At 32.5% G+C, this 20,048-nt stretch overlaps 2 protein-coding genes across 2 annotated transcripts; both read right to left on the reverse strand.

Moving 5' to 3' along the window:
- Nucleotides 1-810: 810 nt before the first annotated feature.
- Nucleotides 811-2,481, reverse strand: LOC132314254 (uncharacterized). Its single transcript, XM_059813138.1, has 3 exons — nt 2,135-2,481; nt 1,154-2,047; nt 811-1,042 (listed from the first exon to the last, which is right to left on the reverse strand). Exons 1-3 carry the CDS (start codon nt 2,479-2,481, stop codon nt 811-813), a joined length of 1,473 nt encoding a protein of 490 aa, XP_059669121.1.
- A 4,552-nt stretch (nt 2,482-7,033) lies between these two features.
- On the reverse strand, nt 7,034-9,757 carry LOC132314255 (uncharacterized). Its single transcript, XM_059813139.1, has 7 exons — nt 9,634-9,757; nt 9,178-9,396; nt 8,944-9,093; nt 8,552-8,632; nt 7,717-7,770; nt 7,157-7,605; nt 7,034-7,039 (listed from the first exon to the last, which is right to left on the reverse strand). The coding sequence occupies exons 1-7, from the start codon at nt 9,755-9,757 to the stop codon at nt 7,034-7,036; spliced, it is 1,083 nt and encodes a 360-aa protein (XP_059669122.1).
- Nucleotides 9,758-20,048: the final 10,291 nt, after the last annotated feature.

The raw sequence follows: 20,048 nt of genomic DNA on the forward strand, positions 1-20,048 counted from the left end.
CAACTTAGAATAAGTTACATCATACTTAGAAATGTTTTCTAAATAAGTTAGAAATACTATCACAACATAGTTATACTAATGCAGTAGGGGAGCTCCAAGGAATTAATAGTAATTACAAAATAATTTCATATTTAAGGCCTTAACACCTTACAAAATAACTCCACTAGAATTAACAATTATATAACTATTCTATCCAGGTATAGGAGCCTTGCACTTTCGACGATTATGACCATTCTCGCCGCATCGCGAACAGTGTAACGACCTTACATTTTGAAATTGTGATTCGATTCGTTTAATACGAGGTCATCCAGGGGGACGTGTTACCGCAGGAGGCCTAAGATGGGAAGTACCTTCACCGTCAGCAACAGCAACAGCAGCTGCATTCGGCATATCATGCATGGGGACAGAAGACATGAGATGTTCACATAGTTTTTGTTGTGTTTCAACCTTAAACCATGGATCAACCATCTCATAAATATTTAAAGATAATTCATGGATGGCATAGCATGCATGCGAACAAGGAATCCCACTCATGGTCCACTTCAAACAACTACAAGAATTTTCACTGCCAAATACCACCCTGAATGGTTTTCTGTCTCGATCATATATTGTACACTCAGTAGGCAAAACACGCATCGACTGAAAACCAAGAGCTAACTCTTGCTCTTTTTTTATTTTCTCCTCAATACGATCCCCAACCGGGATAGTCCACTTCTGAACGTCCAAACTCTTTTGGTATAAAAATTTGCTGAGTCTTTGCATGTGTGTATCCATCAACCTTGTGATTGAAAAAACCCTCTCTTCTTTCACCTATGCATTGAAGGACTCTGCTTGATTGGTGTATAATTTATCCCAACGCTTGGAAGTAAACATAGCATTTGACCAATGTTCAGGTGAATTCGCCAAAACCCAATCACATAACTCCCCTCGAAATACCCGCATGGCAGCCAATGCATTCTTATACTCATCTACAGTTCGAGCATATGCAATTTTATCGAGTAATTTTTTCGCATGCTCTTTATCCGAAGCCCTCAATCCTAAACTTTGTCTCCCAAGAATAGATGTAGAAAAATTCGCCGTTAGGTGACGAAGACACTATGAGTGGTACTGGGAGCCAAAAATATCTCTAATACAACTTATTAGGCTCGGATGCCTGTCGGTTAAGATTGTCACAATGCGACCATCTAGAATCTCTTTCACCTTGCTCAAGAACCAATGCCAATCATCATCATTCTCAGAAGAAACAACAGCATACGCCAAAGGCCACAAGCCATCATTCGCATCGAACCCCGTTGCACCAAGCATTGTTCCTTTATAATTGCCACTCAAGTGGCAAGCATCGATTGCTAACATGGGCCTGCAATAGTTGATGAAACCTCGTATGGAGCACCCATAAGCTACAAACACTCGCTTAAATCTCCTATCATCCGTGCACTCCCACGATGTAATTGTCCCAGGAATATATTCTGCTATTCGTTCACACAACCACGGGACTAAAATATAGCTATCCTTGGGATTTCCCTCAATGATATGACGTGCACACTCCTTAGCTCTCCACGATTGCATGTAAGTCATTTTAGCAGAAAATTCACCGTTTATGTCTGTGGAAATAGTCTTGGGGGTGCATTTAGGATTGTCCCTAACCTTGTTCACAATAGCTCGACCCATTTCCTTCGACCAAAAAATGGCTTTATAATCTGAAATGTCTTGAGCAGTGTGAGTGTGAACATTATTAAACCGCTTGATTCTCACTATATCACCACTTCCTTCACAACCAGCTGATAATTTCCATGGACAATTATTAACCTCGCACACAACTCTATAATATTTTCTGCTATTGTCCAAGTACTTGAACCGAAAATGATTACGAAGACCAAACAAAACGAGTGCATCTTTGAAATCATTTGGGCTGTCAAAAAGCTGATCCACGCAAAGAATGTCATCAATGTGTCGGAAAGAATCCCGATGCGCATTTATCGGAGGAAATGAAGACGTTGACGCAACACTTTGTAGAAGACCAATTGGCGATGTGGCTTCAACAAATTGTCTACAAGTGGATAAAAAGGTATATTAAAAATCACATAACCTATGCAGCGCATACATCAATGTATTACTTTAAATATATGTGTCTTACCTCTCACTATGATCAGTAGGAATTGTGCATGATGCAATTACAGGCTCTGCATCTTCCATATACACATTTAGCATGGGCCCACTCACTACAAGCATCACTCTAAATCCAGATTCTCCCGTCATCCTCAAAAGTTCATTCTTGTTAGATTCGGTGGTATAATATATGACTTTACCACTCATGTTTGAAGATGAACGTTGTTGTAACTCATTTATAAATGATTCGTATGTTGTTGTTGTTGTTATCATAAAAGGGTCTGTGACACCGCCGATGTATATAATTTCCCCATTCTCATTTTTGTCAATTTTCCCATCAAATCGACAATAGCATATAATTTGTCTCTCATCCATTTGTCCAACTGCTTCGAAAATTGACTCATTAGTTTAAAAAAAAAAAAAAAAACTAAATATGAAGTTCAAAAAATAATGAAATATAAAACAATTAAATATCATAATTATATAATGTAATTTAGAGATCTATTTACAGCGAAACGCTACTAATTCCCTCAATAGGGATAGGCGGTGTCAAGATTAAACTTTTCCTAAACACACACTACAGACCTTTTTCAAATCAAAATACAACCACAAAATCAATGCCATTGATTACTAGATAATTGTATCACTATGTGTACAACAAACATATATACAAGATGAGGGAGATTATGAGATGAATAGAGAGTTAAATGGGATAATATAGATTGAAAATAAAAAATTGAGAGTTAAATAGAGAGAGAGCAGAGTGTTGAATATTTTTCACACACATAATTTATATGTGTAAGTCTTGAAAATGGGGGAGACAAGTACAAGGGAATGTTGGAATAATAAATTAATACTAAATACATTTTTTTGATAAATTAATGCTAAATACATATATTAAAAAAGCCTCATTTATAGAGTTTGCTAGCTTTTGCATCAATTCTATCATGTGCGTAGATGCCTAAAGACATATTACACAGAGGTATACTCTACATGCCATTTGAGAAAGAGGCAACAATCTTGAATAATTCTTGATCTAAATTGACTTATAATAATTAATTATACATAAAAACTAATTGGACTACCTATGTGTTGGTGGCTTTGAATTTTAACTCCTAAATTCCTAGGTTCTGTTGAGGATTTAGTCTGCAGTCATCAAAGAGCCTTGAATATATAGCTTGAATGAAAAAAGCTACCAAAACAAATAAAATCATTCTTCTTTGGCCCTCTGACTATGTGGGCATGGAAGATTCCCGTAAATAGTCTGGTTATCTTAAAATTGAACAAATTGTTAAGTTTCAGAATTCTTTCTAATAGGAACCATTTTTTATTTTTTGTATTACTTACTTTTTCCACTTCTATTACCACCCTTCCCCATCCAAGAGACTCAGCTTGAGTGGTATCTCATGTCGCTTCCAAATAAGGATTCAATTTCCATGTAAAAAATAATAGTAAAAAATTGATAAATTCTGACTCTTTTTGTAGGAGGATACAGATATAGCTGATTTTACATAGATATTATTTTCTAACGGAATGAATTGATACTACTCATAGCTATCGAGCAATATTGTGGTGTGTATTGGTTGTAACTGACAATGTGAATTTAAAATTTCAAATGGATATAACCATGGTCAGTATTAATGGTTTTAACTAAATTTTGATATTTCCATTAAAATGGTATCTCTCTTTGATTTTGGATCATGTGTGTGGTTATTAAATTATGTGTTGATTTGTAAGGTTGCTTTCAGATTTGGACAAAAATAAAATGAAAGTCTTGATAGTTTGTTGATGTAATGAGCTTAAAAATTTAAAATTATATGCTTTGAATATATATCTATATCAGTCCATGGCAACTACTGCTTAATGATAAATAAGCCGTAAAACTACTTTGATCATATGGAGCTTATTAGTTGCATCATGATTACTACTAGTTTTGTGTATGTGTTCCATTATGTACTAGTTAATGTGTGGTATTTAGGCTTATGGCCAGTGTGTGTGTGTTAAAATCATGTATAAACATACATATATATGACAAAGTCGTGTTATGTTTAAATATTTCAGCCTAACTCTTGTAAAAATTAGAACAAATTCATGTTGGTTTGGATAACTCCTAAAGGTTTTTTTTTTGGAAGGTTAAACAAGTATTATTATACCATTTCTCTCATTCCTTCTCTTTCTCGTTCCAAATCGAGGTACGTTAGGGTTTTCTCTCCCCTAATGGCACACGTGTTCTATGGACCTGTATTAGAGTATAGTTCACACTATGATTCTTAAGATTGATGTGCTTATTGACGGTCCAGTGCTGTTTCAATCTCCTCCTAACAGCACTTAACATAATCATAAACTAGATTTAGCTCAGCCATTTTGTCTTGAAGTTTTTCCTCAATCTCATTGGGAAGCTATTCATGTAGTGGCTGAAATATGTTTGTTTTTTTATGATCCAAACATACTCAAACAAACACCAACAGTGACTAATAGCTAGCCGCAGAAGTTACAATAGGTGTAGCTAGCCTATGACAAGTGTGTTTGTGTTAAAATCTAGGTCATACAATTCTTTTTAGCAGGTGTAAATCTAGCTCCCATTCTCACGATTTGTTTGTAATTTAATTTTGTTGCTTTTGCGCTCTATCTACCACTTTATGCGACTTAGTATAAAACCAAATATAAATATTAACTTACTGAATTTTTCTGTTACTATCAAATACCATTAAAGCAAAATTACAAAATTAGACCCTCCCTCACAAGAAACAAAATTTTAAGAATTTATTCGATTGCAATAGGCTGCCAACATAGTTAATTGAGAGTCGATAATTCAAAGAGCATTTCATTTTATTTTTGTCCAAAGCTGAAAGCAACCTTACAAATCAACACATAATTTCATAATCACACACCTGATCCAAAATCAAAGAGAGATACCATTTTAATGGAAACATAAAAAAATAAGATGTTTGGATACAATTGAGGGACAAATAATAAAAGTACATGAAGCACCAGATTTAAAATTAGATTCCTCATAAGTACAAATAATTCTTTGAGACTACGCTTTCATGAGTACAAATAATTCTTTGGGAGCTTCGAGAATTAGTGGGGTAAAACCATGTATATCTCGATATTCATCAAAATATATAATGCAGCTAAAAGAGCATAGGCAGATTTAATAAAGCAATCCCTACAAAAATCTATAAACTCTACCATGTTTTAATGCTTATCTCTTAAAAGAGACTTTAGTAGTACTGCACTTATCTGCTAGGAATTGAAAACTTTATATCACCCATTAGCTGTTTTTAATTTTATTTTGATTTTGATTCTGATTCCTTCCCTCGTGCAAAGAGAAGTAGTATCCGTATTCACCTTCACATAAAGGTGGTGTCTTTGGTTTGATTGTAGTGCCAGAGTTTTGGACCAAAAAAAACAGATCCACCTCAAAGAGAGAGAGAGAGAGGGCTCTCTCATGTGGCCTTTTCAAAACAGAGCAAAATACAAAGAAATATTGTCAGTGTTCCCTTAACCTCTTCACTCCTCATTTATGAAACCTGTCTTTCTTTATTTATTTGACATCAAAGCTCTGTCAAGTGAAATTCTCAACTCAACTCACAATATTATATATATATATATATATATATATATATATATATTTGTTTTTGGAGTAAGTGTTGTGATTCTGTACACAATAGGAGATTATTTCTTAATCTACCAGGTTTTTTTCCTCTTGTTATCTTCTTCATTGTCTTTTCTCTCATTATTTTCTTCTCCATGTCTTCTTGTTACAGACATCTTTCTTGTTATACCTAAACTGTATTGTCTGTTATACCCGTCAATATATACCTGTGACATAGATTTTGGTGTTCATTTATATTAGTTGACTAAAAAACTGATTGAAAATTTGAGATTATTGAATTCTTCTTCTCCAATTATATACTGTTTTTTCATGTCCTTTTGGTAGTAGACAAAGAGGCAGGCTAAAACCAACGTAATTAGAATGGATTTTAAAATGTTAGATGTAAAAATTATAATTCATGTGCAGGGGAGGAACTACCTTATAATTTTTTAAATGAGCCCTTATAATTAGCCCATATTTGTGCAACATTTTGTTACGCACATTTCAAACATATACAACAAACAGAGCAACAACAATCTTGATTGCAGAATAGAAATTATATATATATATGATTGCATAATAGAAATTATAAGAGGAGAATACATATAAACATAACCTAGATGAAAATCAGACATCCAATTGGAAAAAAAAAAAAAAAAAATTATACCACTAAATCAGGGCCATAATCATCTAAAAAATAAACGTGTATGTGTATGAGACAGAGAGAGAGTACTTACTTCAGTTCAAGAACAACAATAAATGAATGGCAGAAGTGGAGAAATGCTTCGCTGGGTTATAGAGAGGGGCAGAGACAGAGGGCGCACCAATGACGGTTAGACGTGGAGAAGTGCTTCGCTGTTACAGAGGGGGAAAGAGAGAGGGCTTGAATGAGGGTTAGGGCTCAACCAAGGATGCTTTAATCCTGTTACACAGAGGAGGGGGGGGGGGGGGGGGAGAAAGAAAGAGAGGGGGCTCTTGAGGGCTCTTCACGAATGAGATGACGGAGGGTTAGGGCTCCATGTTCGGTGATGGTGTGTGCCGAGATGGGTTGCCTGGTCTTGCTTCGTTGGTTAGAGAGAGAGGGGGCGCTGATGTGAGATGGATATGTGATGCACGACTGTGTATGTATTTTAGGGCAACAATTTGGGTGACAAAATTAAATGGGGGCAATAAGGTAAATGGGCTGAAATAGTGATAAGGGCATTTTTGGCAAAACATTTCTTGAACAGTAATAATCCATGTGCCACGTCAGCAATCCATTTTAGGGAAATATGGAACTTTGACTCCGCCTCTAAGTAAATACGGAACCCTAACCCCATTTATACGTAATTATCCCTAAAATATAAATAAATCAAATCAAATTTAGTAAGACAGACATGTATTGTAAATGAGAAAATAAAGAAAATTACTATACAAGGCATATTATTAAAATGAATATATATAAAACATTACCTTAAACCATTGCAATTCAAGTTGCATTTGTAGAGCTGCACCAGTTGCATCAGCTTTGAGTTTGCTACTTTGCTCTTCCTTTAAATATGCAACTAGATCCAGATTAGTGTTACCCAATGAATCTGGCAATGTTAAAAGATTATTGATAACAGGCTTGTCAGAAAGTTGATAAATACGTTTGAATGCTTTTCTTTGACGGTTCAGAATTGCAATATGAAATAAATTTTGTCCCTCTTCGTTTTTACTATATATTGCTTCAGGAAATGTTGAAACGATCTCTTCAATAACTTCAGGAATCCCAGAAGTTGTTGCGGCAATTACTGATCTTCCAACTCTTTGTCTAGCTTCTGAAAAATCTAATTTTTCATATTCCATGCAAAGATGTCTGACAAGTTGAATTGCGTGATCATGCTTCCATTTTATCCCTCGGACATGCTTGATCCGTGGCACTGCTTTAAGGCGAATAATTTAGCAGGATGCAGGATGTGTTGCAAATAATTTCTAGTAAATATCTTTCAACATAAAAACTTTTTTCGTTCGATCATATATATGTTCCTTACCTAGCATTTCAGCAACTTTCCAAAATACACCCAACAACTTTTGCTTCATTGTACCTGCCAATATATATATATATATATATATAATAAAAATACTTCATCACACTTTTACAACAAAACTAAACAAGTCGAAATCAAAGAGAAGTTTAATAAGAATAGAAATTAAATAATCCTTGATTTTATTCTTCAAATTTAATATTTTTTTTACTTGATAATATCAATGCAACCACTAAAAGCACCATCCATTAATATTTAGATGTCACATGCCATGAATAAAAATATTATTTATGTTATTATTTTTTATATCAAATAAAATATCATACAAACAACCGTTGTCCAACCTGAGTTAAAAATGATTAGTCCTAAATTTCTTGGCCCAACCTCACTGTGGGCGTATTATTTTAGATCAAGCCCAGCCAATGCAGGCTGTAAAACAAGCCAGAAGCTTCACTGTCTGGCCCACTTCTACGGCATTACGTATAATTGGTTATTGTCTTTTAAAAACTCATACTCCCCTACTGGGGATTCTAAAATAAAGTAAATTTTATTTTAAAGTTTTTAAGGGCACATGGATTCTTTAAAAATTACACATAAGTCCCTAATTTAATATTTTATATTGTAAATCTGAAATTTTTTTTGAATTGTTAGATAACATAGTAAAGATAGACATTTTATTCTGGACTAGAGGGGCTAAAAGCGCGGTAGAATTGTAGAAGAAGCTAACATGCAAAGGTGGAATTAACATTTCAAGTCTTACCAATATCCCCATAAAAAATAAAAAATAAAGAAAAAAAAACAATATATCAAATAGAGATAGAATTATTGGATTTAAACAGACCAGAAATGCAGCAATGGGTAGGATTCTCAACGTCTCCACAACTACAATGGTATGTAGACTCTTCCAACTTCGTAGGAACACCTAGATTAAAAAACAGTAAGCAGTTAATGTCTCTACTACAATGGTATATAGACTCTTTCAACTTCACAAGAATATTGAAAAAAGAAAGAAAGCAATAAGCAGTTAAATATGCTTGTACACAACTTATATACTTTACATAGAGTCATCCACCCAAAAGAAATTTCTTAAATATATATATATATATATATATATATATATATATATATATATATATATATTCCTAGATTTTAAGGAATATATATGCTGATTTACATTCCTAAAAAAGATTGATCTTTGCTGAAGAAGAGAGAGAAAGGATAGAATAGACTAACAAAAGTAGATTAATGTTTGCCAAAAGTTGAATTTTGTTCCACTCTTGAATGCTGAATTTTGCATAGCAATTAGTTGCAACAGAGAGACATGCATTTTTGTTTCCCTTGCAATTAATGCACCATAGCGCTGAAGGAATAGCAGAGCAATGTCTGTTAAAGAGGTAGGAAAGAAAAGGTTAACTACAAATGTGGATTTCTATTTCTATTTACTATTGAAATAAAAATACTACTCACCGTATAGACCACTATTTATCAAAAAAGCAACAAAAGCAGGCCCATGGTCTTCAATGTTGTCTTCTTGAGAACTGGTGACGCCCATTAAGTAATGAACCATATTCTTGTGGCCAAGTACAGCAGCTACGTGGAGAGGTAGAAATTCATCTTCAATATCTGCAATATTGGGCAGATGTTGGTCCTTGGCCACTAACAACTTGGCTACCTCAAGGTTGTTAGCTGTGATAATATAAAATGAATTTTAAAATTTTGCATTGTACCATGCGGTTCAACTATTTATTTACTATTGGTTAAGTTTCAATTTTATATGCAAAACAAAATCTTTTTCCATTTATACGCGTACAACGGAATATATGAGCCACAGTGAAAGTTTGATTCTTTCTTGTCCTCTTAAACAAACACGCATGATAACTACCAAATAGCTCATGTCACATGCCATTAAGAAGAACTAATTACATCGGTTTTGGATCATGGCACTAGGAGAAAACCCTGTTACAGAAATTACAACAGTGCCCGTCAAAGAGAGAATGAATAACTCAAAGCTCCTTGTGACATACACTCTAGCATAGCTAGCTTTCATTTTTGTTTTTGGAAATCACTGTTTCTAGGAACTAACATTACACCAATGTAATCTATATATATATATATATATATATATAACCTGCACGAATGCAGCAGACCTTGTTGCTCTCCAGATTCTGGTCATACTGGGGGAGAGCTTTGGGAAACCCGAACTCGCCAAGCAAAATATTGAATATAGAAGGAGTTGAGGCTCATTGCTATTCCGAAGCCCAAAATTGAGGATAGCATTATTGCATAAACCCCCTGCAAACAAAGCAGCATTGAGAAGTTAGAGCTATCAGAAGGCTTCATACTTTAGCCACCATTAAAACAAGAATCCAATGTTGAGATGAACGCAACATAATATATTCAAGATTTTTAGCTAACGACTAACATGTACACATTAATTTTATGCATCATATTGTTGATTGGAGATTAATTGTTTCAAGAAGATAACGATTAGAGCAACACTAGTGAACAACCCACCCACCTCAATAACAAAACGATTCAGGAAAATAAGGCAGGCAGAATTCGATCTGACACTGACTTCTCATAAATTTCAGCAGTGGCTTGCAAATCAACGAGGCACTGCAATTGCAACTGGATGTGCAGAGGCGTCTTCACCAGCAGTTAGAGGTATGTCGTTTACTTTTCTGTGGGATATATTTAGTTAATTGTTAGTCTCATTACAATTTTTAGACAATAAAACTAGATAAAAGATCAAAATCTGTCATTTGATTTTTCTTCATGAAAACGGCCAAAAATCCTACATCACCATCTTCTCCTAAGATACACAATGACAATACCACTACTAAATAATTCTATTTCACCAATGTTTTCTTTTCTACTAGTGCAAATGGTCAAACTATCCACATTTTCTCTTCCATAAAAATGATAAAATGACTAATCGCTTAGAATTAGAAATGCAGAGGTTTTAAGTAATGGTTTTCCAGTCATGTACTTAAATTTATTCCCACAACGTAAATGTTCTCTTGTTTTTTGGGGGTTAGAATCAGCAAGACTTGCAATTGAGGATTGAAGAACAGGGGAGGCAGCTGCAGATGATGTTCAACCAGCAACAAAAAACGCGCGAGACCTTGTTTGAGATGCAGAATTCGGATGTCACTTCCCGGGATGACCCATCAACTAGTCTTGTAGACATGCAAATTTCAATTCCTGAAGGTTCTGGAAATACCCACCTCCATTGAAGATAAGTTAGCTGCCAAAAGCACATAGTTACCGATTAATTTGACTTTTGCATAAATAAGCAAGCAGTCATGGCCATGGGGATCAAGTTAGTTTCAATGATAAAAAGGACTCCACTTCATCAAAATCAAATTGAACTTATAGGGCCCTACTGTGTACATGTGTGAAATGTAAAATTGTAAATTGGTAAATTTTTGTATCAAAACAAGTCCGATTGACTTGAAAACTTTTAGTTTAATTTTCAAAATTAAGATCGAATGTAAAATTAAAGAGTGATCATGTCCACACCTTGTTGAACTCACATGCAATATGACGTATTCTTTCCATTCACTTATCTTAAAAAAAGAAAAAAAAAATGATGAGACTTAGCTTAATCTTTGTTTAGAGTACTCATTGAATCCTTATAAATTATAAGTTGATTTGAATTCAAGCAATACCGTATATCAACCACACCCGGGACATAAAATGGAACATGATTAAGCAATTCAATTTGCCAAAACAAGTTATGTGTAGAAGTTGCAAAATTAAAGAATATTTCAAAAAAGCTTGGGAGAGATCCAAGACATAAAATGGAAACATGATCAAGCAATTCAGCATGTCAAACTAGTTTCTGCTCTACAATTGCTATTTGAATGGTGGTGGTTTCAATTTTTGTTTTTATTTTTATTTTTTATTTTTATTTTTTGTTTCAACTTACTTTTCTTTTTGGAAAAGTCGTTTTAAGCTCAATTTGCCTAAATCTTACCTATCAATGATAGTAAATTTCTTTATATTCCATGGTCTTGTTAAGTCAACTTTTTTCAAAAGTTACACTCTCCTAATATTCCTCATTGAGTGAGTAGTTAATATTGCTAGGGTTGTGAATATGTGATGATATAAAAAATGGAGTGTAAGGGCCTATTCGATTTCCTATTTAAGCGCTGAATGCAGAAATTTTAGGATACCGCTTAACATGGTAAGTACAGCTTAAAAGAGGTCAAAATGTTAAGCGTGGAGTGGGTTGCTTATCGCTTATCGCAGAAAACCGTAAGTGATTAGGTTTTCAAATTATTTTTTTAATGACTACTCTACTCTCCAATAATCACGCTCTCTCTTCTGGGCATCTCTCTGCGATTTCTACAGGGCTTCTCTCTGCTGTTTCTTTAAAATTGAAAAACTTTTCTATATAAATTTGATTGGTTGTTACATTTTTTTTTTTACTTTTACATTATAGAACAAATTATTTAAAAAATATATAATTTTACCAAATTCCCAAAATAATAATAATAATAATTCTACATAGTTTCTTATAAACACGTCTCATTTGATTACCTATTTAAATTGATTTAACATAAATATTTATATAATAGAATTCTATTTCTAGATAAGAATTCTTTTTCACCTACTTTCTTTAATATTTTTAACATCCTTTTTTTATCTTATACATAAATATTATATAATCCAAAGCCCATATATTTTAAATTTTATATCACTTATTTATATAATAGAATTCTATTCCTGGATAAGAATTTGTTTTCATGTACTTTCTTCGTAACACCATTTTCAATACCATACATAAATTTTATGTAATCCAAAATCAATATATTTTAAATTTTACTTTCTTTAATCTTTGTAACACCTTTTTCGATATCCTACAGAACAAATATTATGTAATCCAAAATTCATATGTTTTAAATTTTACTTTCTTTAATCTTTGTAGCACCCTTTTCAATATCATACATAAATGTTATTTAATCCAAAATCTATATATTTTAAATTTTCATCAATTATTTTTATGATTATTTGACATTATTATTCATTGTTAAATTGATATATATTTCTGTGGCGACCTTGTGGGCGGGTGTGTGTGAGCGTGTGCAGGGGGCACCAGTAGGCTACCACACTGGGCGAGCTACAGGTGCACAATCCCACATCGTCTAGGTGTGGATGGGGCAAGTGCTATATGTAGATTCAAGACCCTTCTATGACACAACGCGTTTTAAAGCCGTGATGCCCGTGAACCCATCAAAACTCTGTAGTTAAGCATGCTTAACTTGGAGTAGTACCAGGATTGGTGACCCCCCAATCCCACATCGTTTGGGTGTGGATGAGTGACCCCCTGGGAAGTCTCTGGTCTGGGTGAGCCAAAAGCGAACAATATTGTGTCTGGCCAGGGTGAGGGTCGTTACAATTTCAATGAATTAATGTGGTTATCTTATTAATATTTTTATATTATAAATATAAAATTGTTATGAGTACTATATATTGAGGGTAAAAATGTAATCTGTACAACTTTCAGAATTCAACTTTTGTATATAACAAACAATCTTAATGAATTCAGTACTTAAAATTAAAACATTGTCAAACAGGTTTTTAAACTAATACATTCAGCACTTAAAATTTCAGCGCTTAAAATTCAGTATTTAAAATTTTCAGTGCATAATTTTTAGTTTTATCAAACAACATCTAAGAATAAAATTTTCAATTGAATAATTAATATAACTCATTTCTATCATTGAATTGTCTCAAATTTTTAAGCATAAATAAATAGTTTAACCATTCCCCAACTAACATTTTGGTGGTCGGCTTTCCATGGTATGTAATGCTAGTTGTACCGAACTGCATGTTCATCATAATCACATAATGTCAAAATTAAAGTGGGAGTACCTGAAACAAAATTATAGGGGCGGTCTCGTTTTATTTTTTATTACAATTTTTTATTTTATGATAACTTAAAATCATAAAATTATATAAAAATCTACTTAATTCACAGTTTGAGAATAATTTTTTGAAAATTTAGATAAAAAGGGTATGATTTTAAACAACTATCTTTTATAGTTTTCTTAAAAATAATTTTTTGTTTTATGAATTTATTAAGAATTATTTTCTGATTGACAAACCAAGCGAGTCCATAGTTTTTGTAAAGAATAAATTAGTGACTCAAATAAAAGGTACTTGCATGTGATTTACATATTCTAAAAATATAATAAAATAAAACAAAATAAAAAATAGTGAATTATTAAAAATTTAGTACATTTTTTAAAATGCTCACTAGAATAAACTATTTTTGTATATATATATATAAATCAATAACAGGTGTTAATGCAACCACCAACCCCATCTTTAAATTTTAGATGCCCTGTCAAACCAAATAGATAGATATATTTTTCCATAAATAAATGAGTGGCTATATAGTTTAAGCATTTTTTTTCTTTCTTTTTCCAAGTAGTTTAAGCATTTTTTTTCTTTCTTTTTCCAAGTAGTTTAAGCATTCCCTACCTAAAAAATTGTTAGAGGTTGCATTAACACCTTGATTGAAAAAATAATAATACAAAAAGATTGTGTCCTAGAAATAATAATTGATTAATTTTTATTTTATTTTTAGAATATGTAAATCACATGCAAACACCTTTCATTTTAGTAACTTTATTCTTGGTAGAAATTATGGACCTGTTTGGGTTGTTACTTCAAGAATTTTAAAAATAAGAAATGTTAGGTAGAGAATGCGTAAATGATGTACATGCAGTGAGGTACAATTTGCTTTACTACATACTTTGGAAAGCCACCAAAAGGTTAGGTAGAGGATGCGTAAATGATAACCCATTTGCATTTATGTACGGAAAAATATATCTAACCCTTTTAAAAGCATTTTTAAGGTATGACATCTAAAATTCAAAGGATGGAGGGGTACAGCACTAACACAGGACATGCTTTGCGCGAAAATATAAAAGTAATTTTTTAATATTTAAAATATTAATATCATATATTAATTAATAATTTTTATTTTAAAATCATTCTTTTTGTTTTTGTTTTTGTTTTTGTTTTTTCTGAAAGTAATAGAATATATTAGGCTCCGTTTGTTTGGACGTAAAATATTTTTCTTAAATTTTTTTATTTTTTTCAAGTAAAATATTTTCTTTTATTTTTATTTTCGGTGTTTTGTAAAAATCTAAGTCGATATTGAGATCGAGTCTATTGGGCGGGATATATAAAATAACTTACTGAAAATTGATGAGTAAGTATAAATATTTTATACCAACCAACCACAAAAAAAATAAAAAAATATTTTTTAAAAAATTTTTACAACGAAAGGAAAGAGAAAAAAAAAAATACAATATACAAGGGGCATCCAAGATTAAAATACGGATAAAAAGCAAGACAACAAACCCGTTGAATAGGGTTAACTAAAGTTAATCTGATTCGATTCGATCCGATCCTATCGGATCTGTGGTCGTTCCTAATGAAGACCATTGTTCCATACATGAAGCCCAAGAAAGAGAAGCAAAAAACCAAATAAGGCCCATGCCACAGCAGCTCAAAAACTGTTCCATATACATCAACCACCACAGGAACAGAACTTCAAAATTTTGACCTAGGCGGGTAGATCAAGAAACCAGAGAGCATCACCAGGTCTAGGCAAAGGAGTCGAATGGGTTTGTTATGCTTTGATTATTTAGTTTTAAGTTTTAACAAATGCATTAAGAGCATCTTTTTTTTAGATTTAATTAATGTATGTATTTACTTCTTTATTTTTAATTTTTTTTTTTCATATCCTTAATATAAATGAAAATTGTTACAAACAAAATAAACATTTTATACAATAACAAATATCTAATGAGGAGAAATAAGCATAAAAATAATTATAAAGAAATAAAAAGTAGGAGCTCAATAAAAAAGTAGATAATAAGATAAAAATTAAGAGTAACATAAAAAATAATAATAAAGAAAAAATAGGAGTACAAAAAAAAGAAAAAAGAAAAAAAAAAAGAGAGTAGATAATTAGAGAAAAAGAGTAGATGTAAAATTTTATCACTTTTCAATTCCAATTATGTGTCCGATAGAAATTAAATTGTAGGGACTACTACCCCCAAGGTCTCTTAATAGTAATAATTATTAATATTAAAAAACTTCCTTGTAATCCTTCAAAAATTCACGACCACCTGTTTATTGTTACTTTAGGAAGTTCAATCTAGTGGAAGAAAAATTAATTCCATTACAGAGGTATTCCTTACAACAACATATCAATACCATACTCAAATATTTATATACATAAATATAATACCTATTTTCTTTAAGAATTTAAGAGAGAGAAAAAAAAATGATTTTTCTTTTCCTCCTTTTTGTATTAGTTTCTTCATGTTAATTATTTAAGAAGTTTACTTTAATTTTTTAGGTTATAAGTTTCTAATTATTTAGATTATATTAAAAAAAAAAAAAAAATTCTATGATATGCGGGTGCTCTCACTACATTTGCGTTTTATGTTTTTTTTTTTTTTTTTTTTAAAAAAATATATATAATATTTTTATTTTTTTAATAATTTTATTTATATAGCATTTTGGCTCCTCAATCAAGTATTTCTAGCTCCGCCCTTGCTCTACAACGAAGAAAGAAAAACATAAGCAATAAGGATTTTAATAAAAGAAAAGAAAAGAAGTTTAATATTCAACAATATAAGTAAAAATAATCACAACTCACAAATAAAATATATAATTTTATAATAAGAAAAATTAATAAAATAAAATTAAGAAAAAGAATAATAGAGCCAGATTAGAAAAACTCCATCCAATGCTCCTACAAATTCTTCGAGTGCAGAATCTTTAGATGAATTGAGATTGTAAAGTGGAAAAGAGTGAGAGTTGTAATTAAACTCATAATGAGAGGAGGGAGATGATTTGTTTAGAGAGGAGAAAAAAAATGTTAGAAATAAGAAAAAAATTATAAATAAAATTAATAAAAGAATATGAAAAGTTTTACCACTTTAAATACATATTTAATTATTACTATTACTGTAAATTACTTAGGAAAAAAAAAAAAAGTGTGAAGTGTAAAAAATGTGAATGAGGAGGAGAGAGAGAGAGAAAAAATATATATATTTAAGGATATAAGTCCTAGGGGTTTAATATTAAATTTCTGTATTGTATAGAATCTGATAAATTAAAAAAATAATTACCGTATAAGGGAAAAAAAATTAAATAAATAAATTGGAGGCTACTTGTTAACTGGAGCCTTAGGCGAGCGTCTAAGTCTCCTAAAGCTCCAGCCAGTCTTGCACTAACACCTAAAATTGAAAAAATTATTAAAAAAAAAAAAGGTACAATGTAAACTTGTACTCTTAATAATTAATTTAGGGTGGTGATACTTCCACTCCAAAAATATAGACGCTCCACCTTCATACTCACTAAAACAAAATGACTGTAACGACTCTAAACTGAAACCATTTACACAAAAATTTCGGCATGACCTCCCCTAAAAATGGTCCTTCAACAACCTGTCCCAACACACAAAATAAATAATATACTCCAGCATCCCATTCATCCGTTCATTATATCTCAAGATAGTTCCTCTCATGGTGGAACATGCACACACTAATTAATCCAAATTATCATGATTACAGTCCCAAAATACATTATTTGAAATTCATCGTCATGATCCAAAGTACATTTCCTTAGTTAACAAAATAGGTACACTTTGCTAGAACTCAAAGTTTTACAAAAATAGAGAGTATACAAAAGTGTAGTCTAGTACAAAAGTAACAAAATGTTCCTCTAGCAACATTCATGGTTGAGGTGGGTTGTCGTCCACCGGTTCTTTTCCAAGGCCTGAAAAAAGATATATATGATAGGGTGAGCGTAAAGCTCAGTAGGTGACACTTAAGACACAATTCTTGTGTCCTAGTGAATTCAAACAAAGCATAGGCCAATAGGAAATGGGGGTCATGCAACGTAGGGAATCAATACAACATACTAGTCAACTCCGAACACAATCAATGCAATGCAATGAAGTGCAATACATGCTAATGCCACTCCCCATTTTCTTTCTCAAAACCATCACTTTTCCAAATGTTAACGTAACCCCCTTTGGTAACTCCGCCGCGACGAGAGAAGGATTGGCTACCGTCCCTAGGCCTTTGGTGTCTCCGCAGCGCCGTCGAGGGGCCCGAATAGCTCAACCACGTTAGGGTACTCTCCCTAGTTCCCTCTAGGCTACATTAACCTCCGGCCCGTTGGTAACTCCGCAGCGACCGGATTTGTCAAAACCATTTCACAAAAACTATCATCTCCCAAATCCCCCATTTTCATTTCAAGACCAATTCTTCTCTTTTCATGCATCCCAATGACATGTGCATGAATGTATAAATGATTAAAATATTATGATAAAGGGAAAATTTGGCACAATCTAAATAAACATGCTCTCATACATCATTTCTAGCATTTTAACACAAAGTAGACATAAAAATTCAACATTTTAACATTTAGAAACTTTCCAATACATCATCACTACACATTTAGGCATTTATCATGTTCAACATCCTCAATTAAATTATCAACACATTTAACACAACAAGGTCATCATCTAAACATGTTATTCACATGATACAAGTTATAATCAAAGTAATGAAATTCTCTAGACATAATTTATACATTATGGAAGTTAGTATTTTCTCAAATTAAGCATATTATCACACAATAGGGTCATAATTCACAATAGATAAGAAAGGAGTGGATTAAGATGCCCATACCTCAAAATTGCACCAAAACCCTAGAAAATGGGTCTCAAATTCGAACTACAAGGAGAGCTCAAATCTGGAAATTGTTGGTACTAGTACGTAGAGCTTGTCGCACTCGTCGTTTTGCCTCAAACGGCACCTTATTCCGACAAACAATGAGTAAGATACCTTGATTCAAAGGTTGGTCTCTAAAAGAAATGGAAAATGAAGAAAATTAGAGAGCAGAGAGAGTTCAGCGGGGAGAGAGAAAGAAAATGAGAGAAAAAAAAAAAGAGTCTAGGCTATTATTTTGAGTTAGTGGTGGGCTCCACTTGAAATTCTTTTCTTTTCACTTTATCTTTATTCCATTGTCTACACCGCACACATAAAATTACACCATAATTTAAATGTTACACTCCCATGAAAATTAAGATGCACAGACTACACTTGGACCCAACTACAATCCCGTCGATAAGTGAAAAGATGAAAATACCCTTGTGGTAACAAAATTTCAAAAAATTCAAACATCCTGAAATTTGGAAACTTTACAATGACAACGAAGGCCCCTAGATACATTACCTGCAAAAGACTTTTAACTGCAGGAGACATGTAACCTACTCCTTCAACCAAGGTTTCTCTCTTTTCCCTACAATTTTGTCAGACTTATAACCACTCTCAAAGCTTCAATTTTGAAGGAGTATTCTTGAGCCTTTTAATTTTACCTTTTCAATGAAAATATTTAGGTTTATTAAATTGGATTCAATTCTCAAAAAACAATAAGATTTAACAAATTCAAAGAACGCTAAAACTTTAAATTATCATCTTCACTTACAATTAATTATGTTCCGATTTTACTAAAAGTCACTCACATCCATCTTCAAATTACAAATTGCGTGAAATTATAGTGATGGCTGTTAATGGTGATGGGTCATCATTTTGATTGGGTGGCAAGTGATGGCGGAGGCCTTGAAAAGAAGACAATTTAGGAATTTTAGAGGAGAGAAAGGAAAATAGGAGAGAAAAAACAATGCCCAAACGAGAGAAGGGAAATATGAGTTGTTATGTCATTTTAATTTAATAGAAATATAGCCCTTTAATCTATTTTTTTAAATAAGCAAATCATATGCAAGCACTTTATTACACCCCAAATTTTACTGTACTTGAAAAACCTTTTCCCCGTACAAAAACTATTTCGTGCATTACATAAAATAAAATAAAAATTCACAATAACACCTAATAGAAATACATCACCCATCTACAATGTAATTAGGTAATACATTAAAAAATACAACATTATTTGAAATGACAATATAGTCAATAAGGTGGGAACCGCTACTAGTTTTTTACTCCATTACAGGTCTCCATCTCGTATTTTATCAGTGAGTACTAGCTTGGGCATTGATTCATACATTTGGAAGCCATCTCCAAATGACGGGTTTTCCCTCAAACACACTATTGAAGAATTAGCCCCACATGTCAATCCTTCTCCATGGTATCAGTTGGTTTGGAGCTCAATGTCTATCCCAAGACACACAGTTATTTTATGGTTGGCTGTCCTCAATAAGCTACCCACTTGAGCACTACTCAATGGCCTACAAGCATAACCCAAGCCACTGCACATTATGCCTCTCATCTGAG

The sequence above is a fragment of the Cornus florida genome, unplaced genomic scaffold, assembly GCF_030987335.1.
Source record: "Cornus florida cultivar Cherokee Brave unplaced genomic scaffold, ASM3098733v1 CherokeeBrave_3.0.0_Hap2_Chr06, whole genome shotgun sequence".
NCBI classification, from domain to species: domain Eukaryota; kingdom Viridiplantae; phylum Streptophyta; class Magnoliopsida; order Cornales; family Cornaceae; genus Cornus; species Cornus florida.

Excerpts from the sequence above, each read along its gene's own strand:
- LOC132314254 (XM_059813138.1), bottom strand. The coding sequence starts at position 2,481 with ATGGATGAGAGACAAATTATATGCTATTGTCGATTTGATGGGAAAATT. Across the intron at positions 2,048-2,134 it reads CCTACTGATCATAGTGAGAG|ACAATTTGTTGAAGCCACAT; the intron begins GTAAGACACATA and ends ATCCACTTGTAG. Across the intron at positions 1,043-1,153 it reads GTGACAATCTTAACCGACAG|TTTAGGATTGAGGGCTTCGG; the intron begins GCATCCGAGCCT and ends TGGGAGACAAAG.
- LOC132314255 (XM_059813139.1), bottom strand. The coding sequence starts at position 9,757 with ATGAAAGCTAGCTATGCTAGAGTGTATGTCACAAGGAGCTTTGAGTTA. Across the intron at positions 9,397-9,633 it reads TGCCATGATCCAAAACCGAT|CTAACAACCTTGAGGTAGCC; the intron begins GTAATTAGTTCT and ends ATATTATCACAG. Across the intron at positions 7,606-7,716 it reads GAAAGTTGCTGAAATGCTAG|TGCCACGGATCAAGCATGTC; the intron begins GTAAGGAACATA and ends GCCTTAAAGCAG.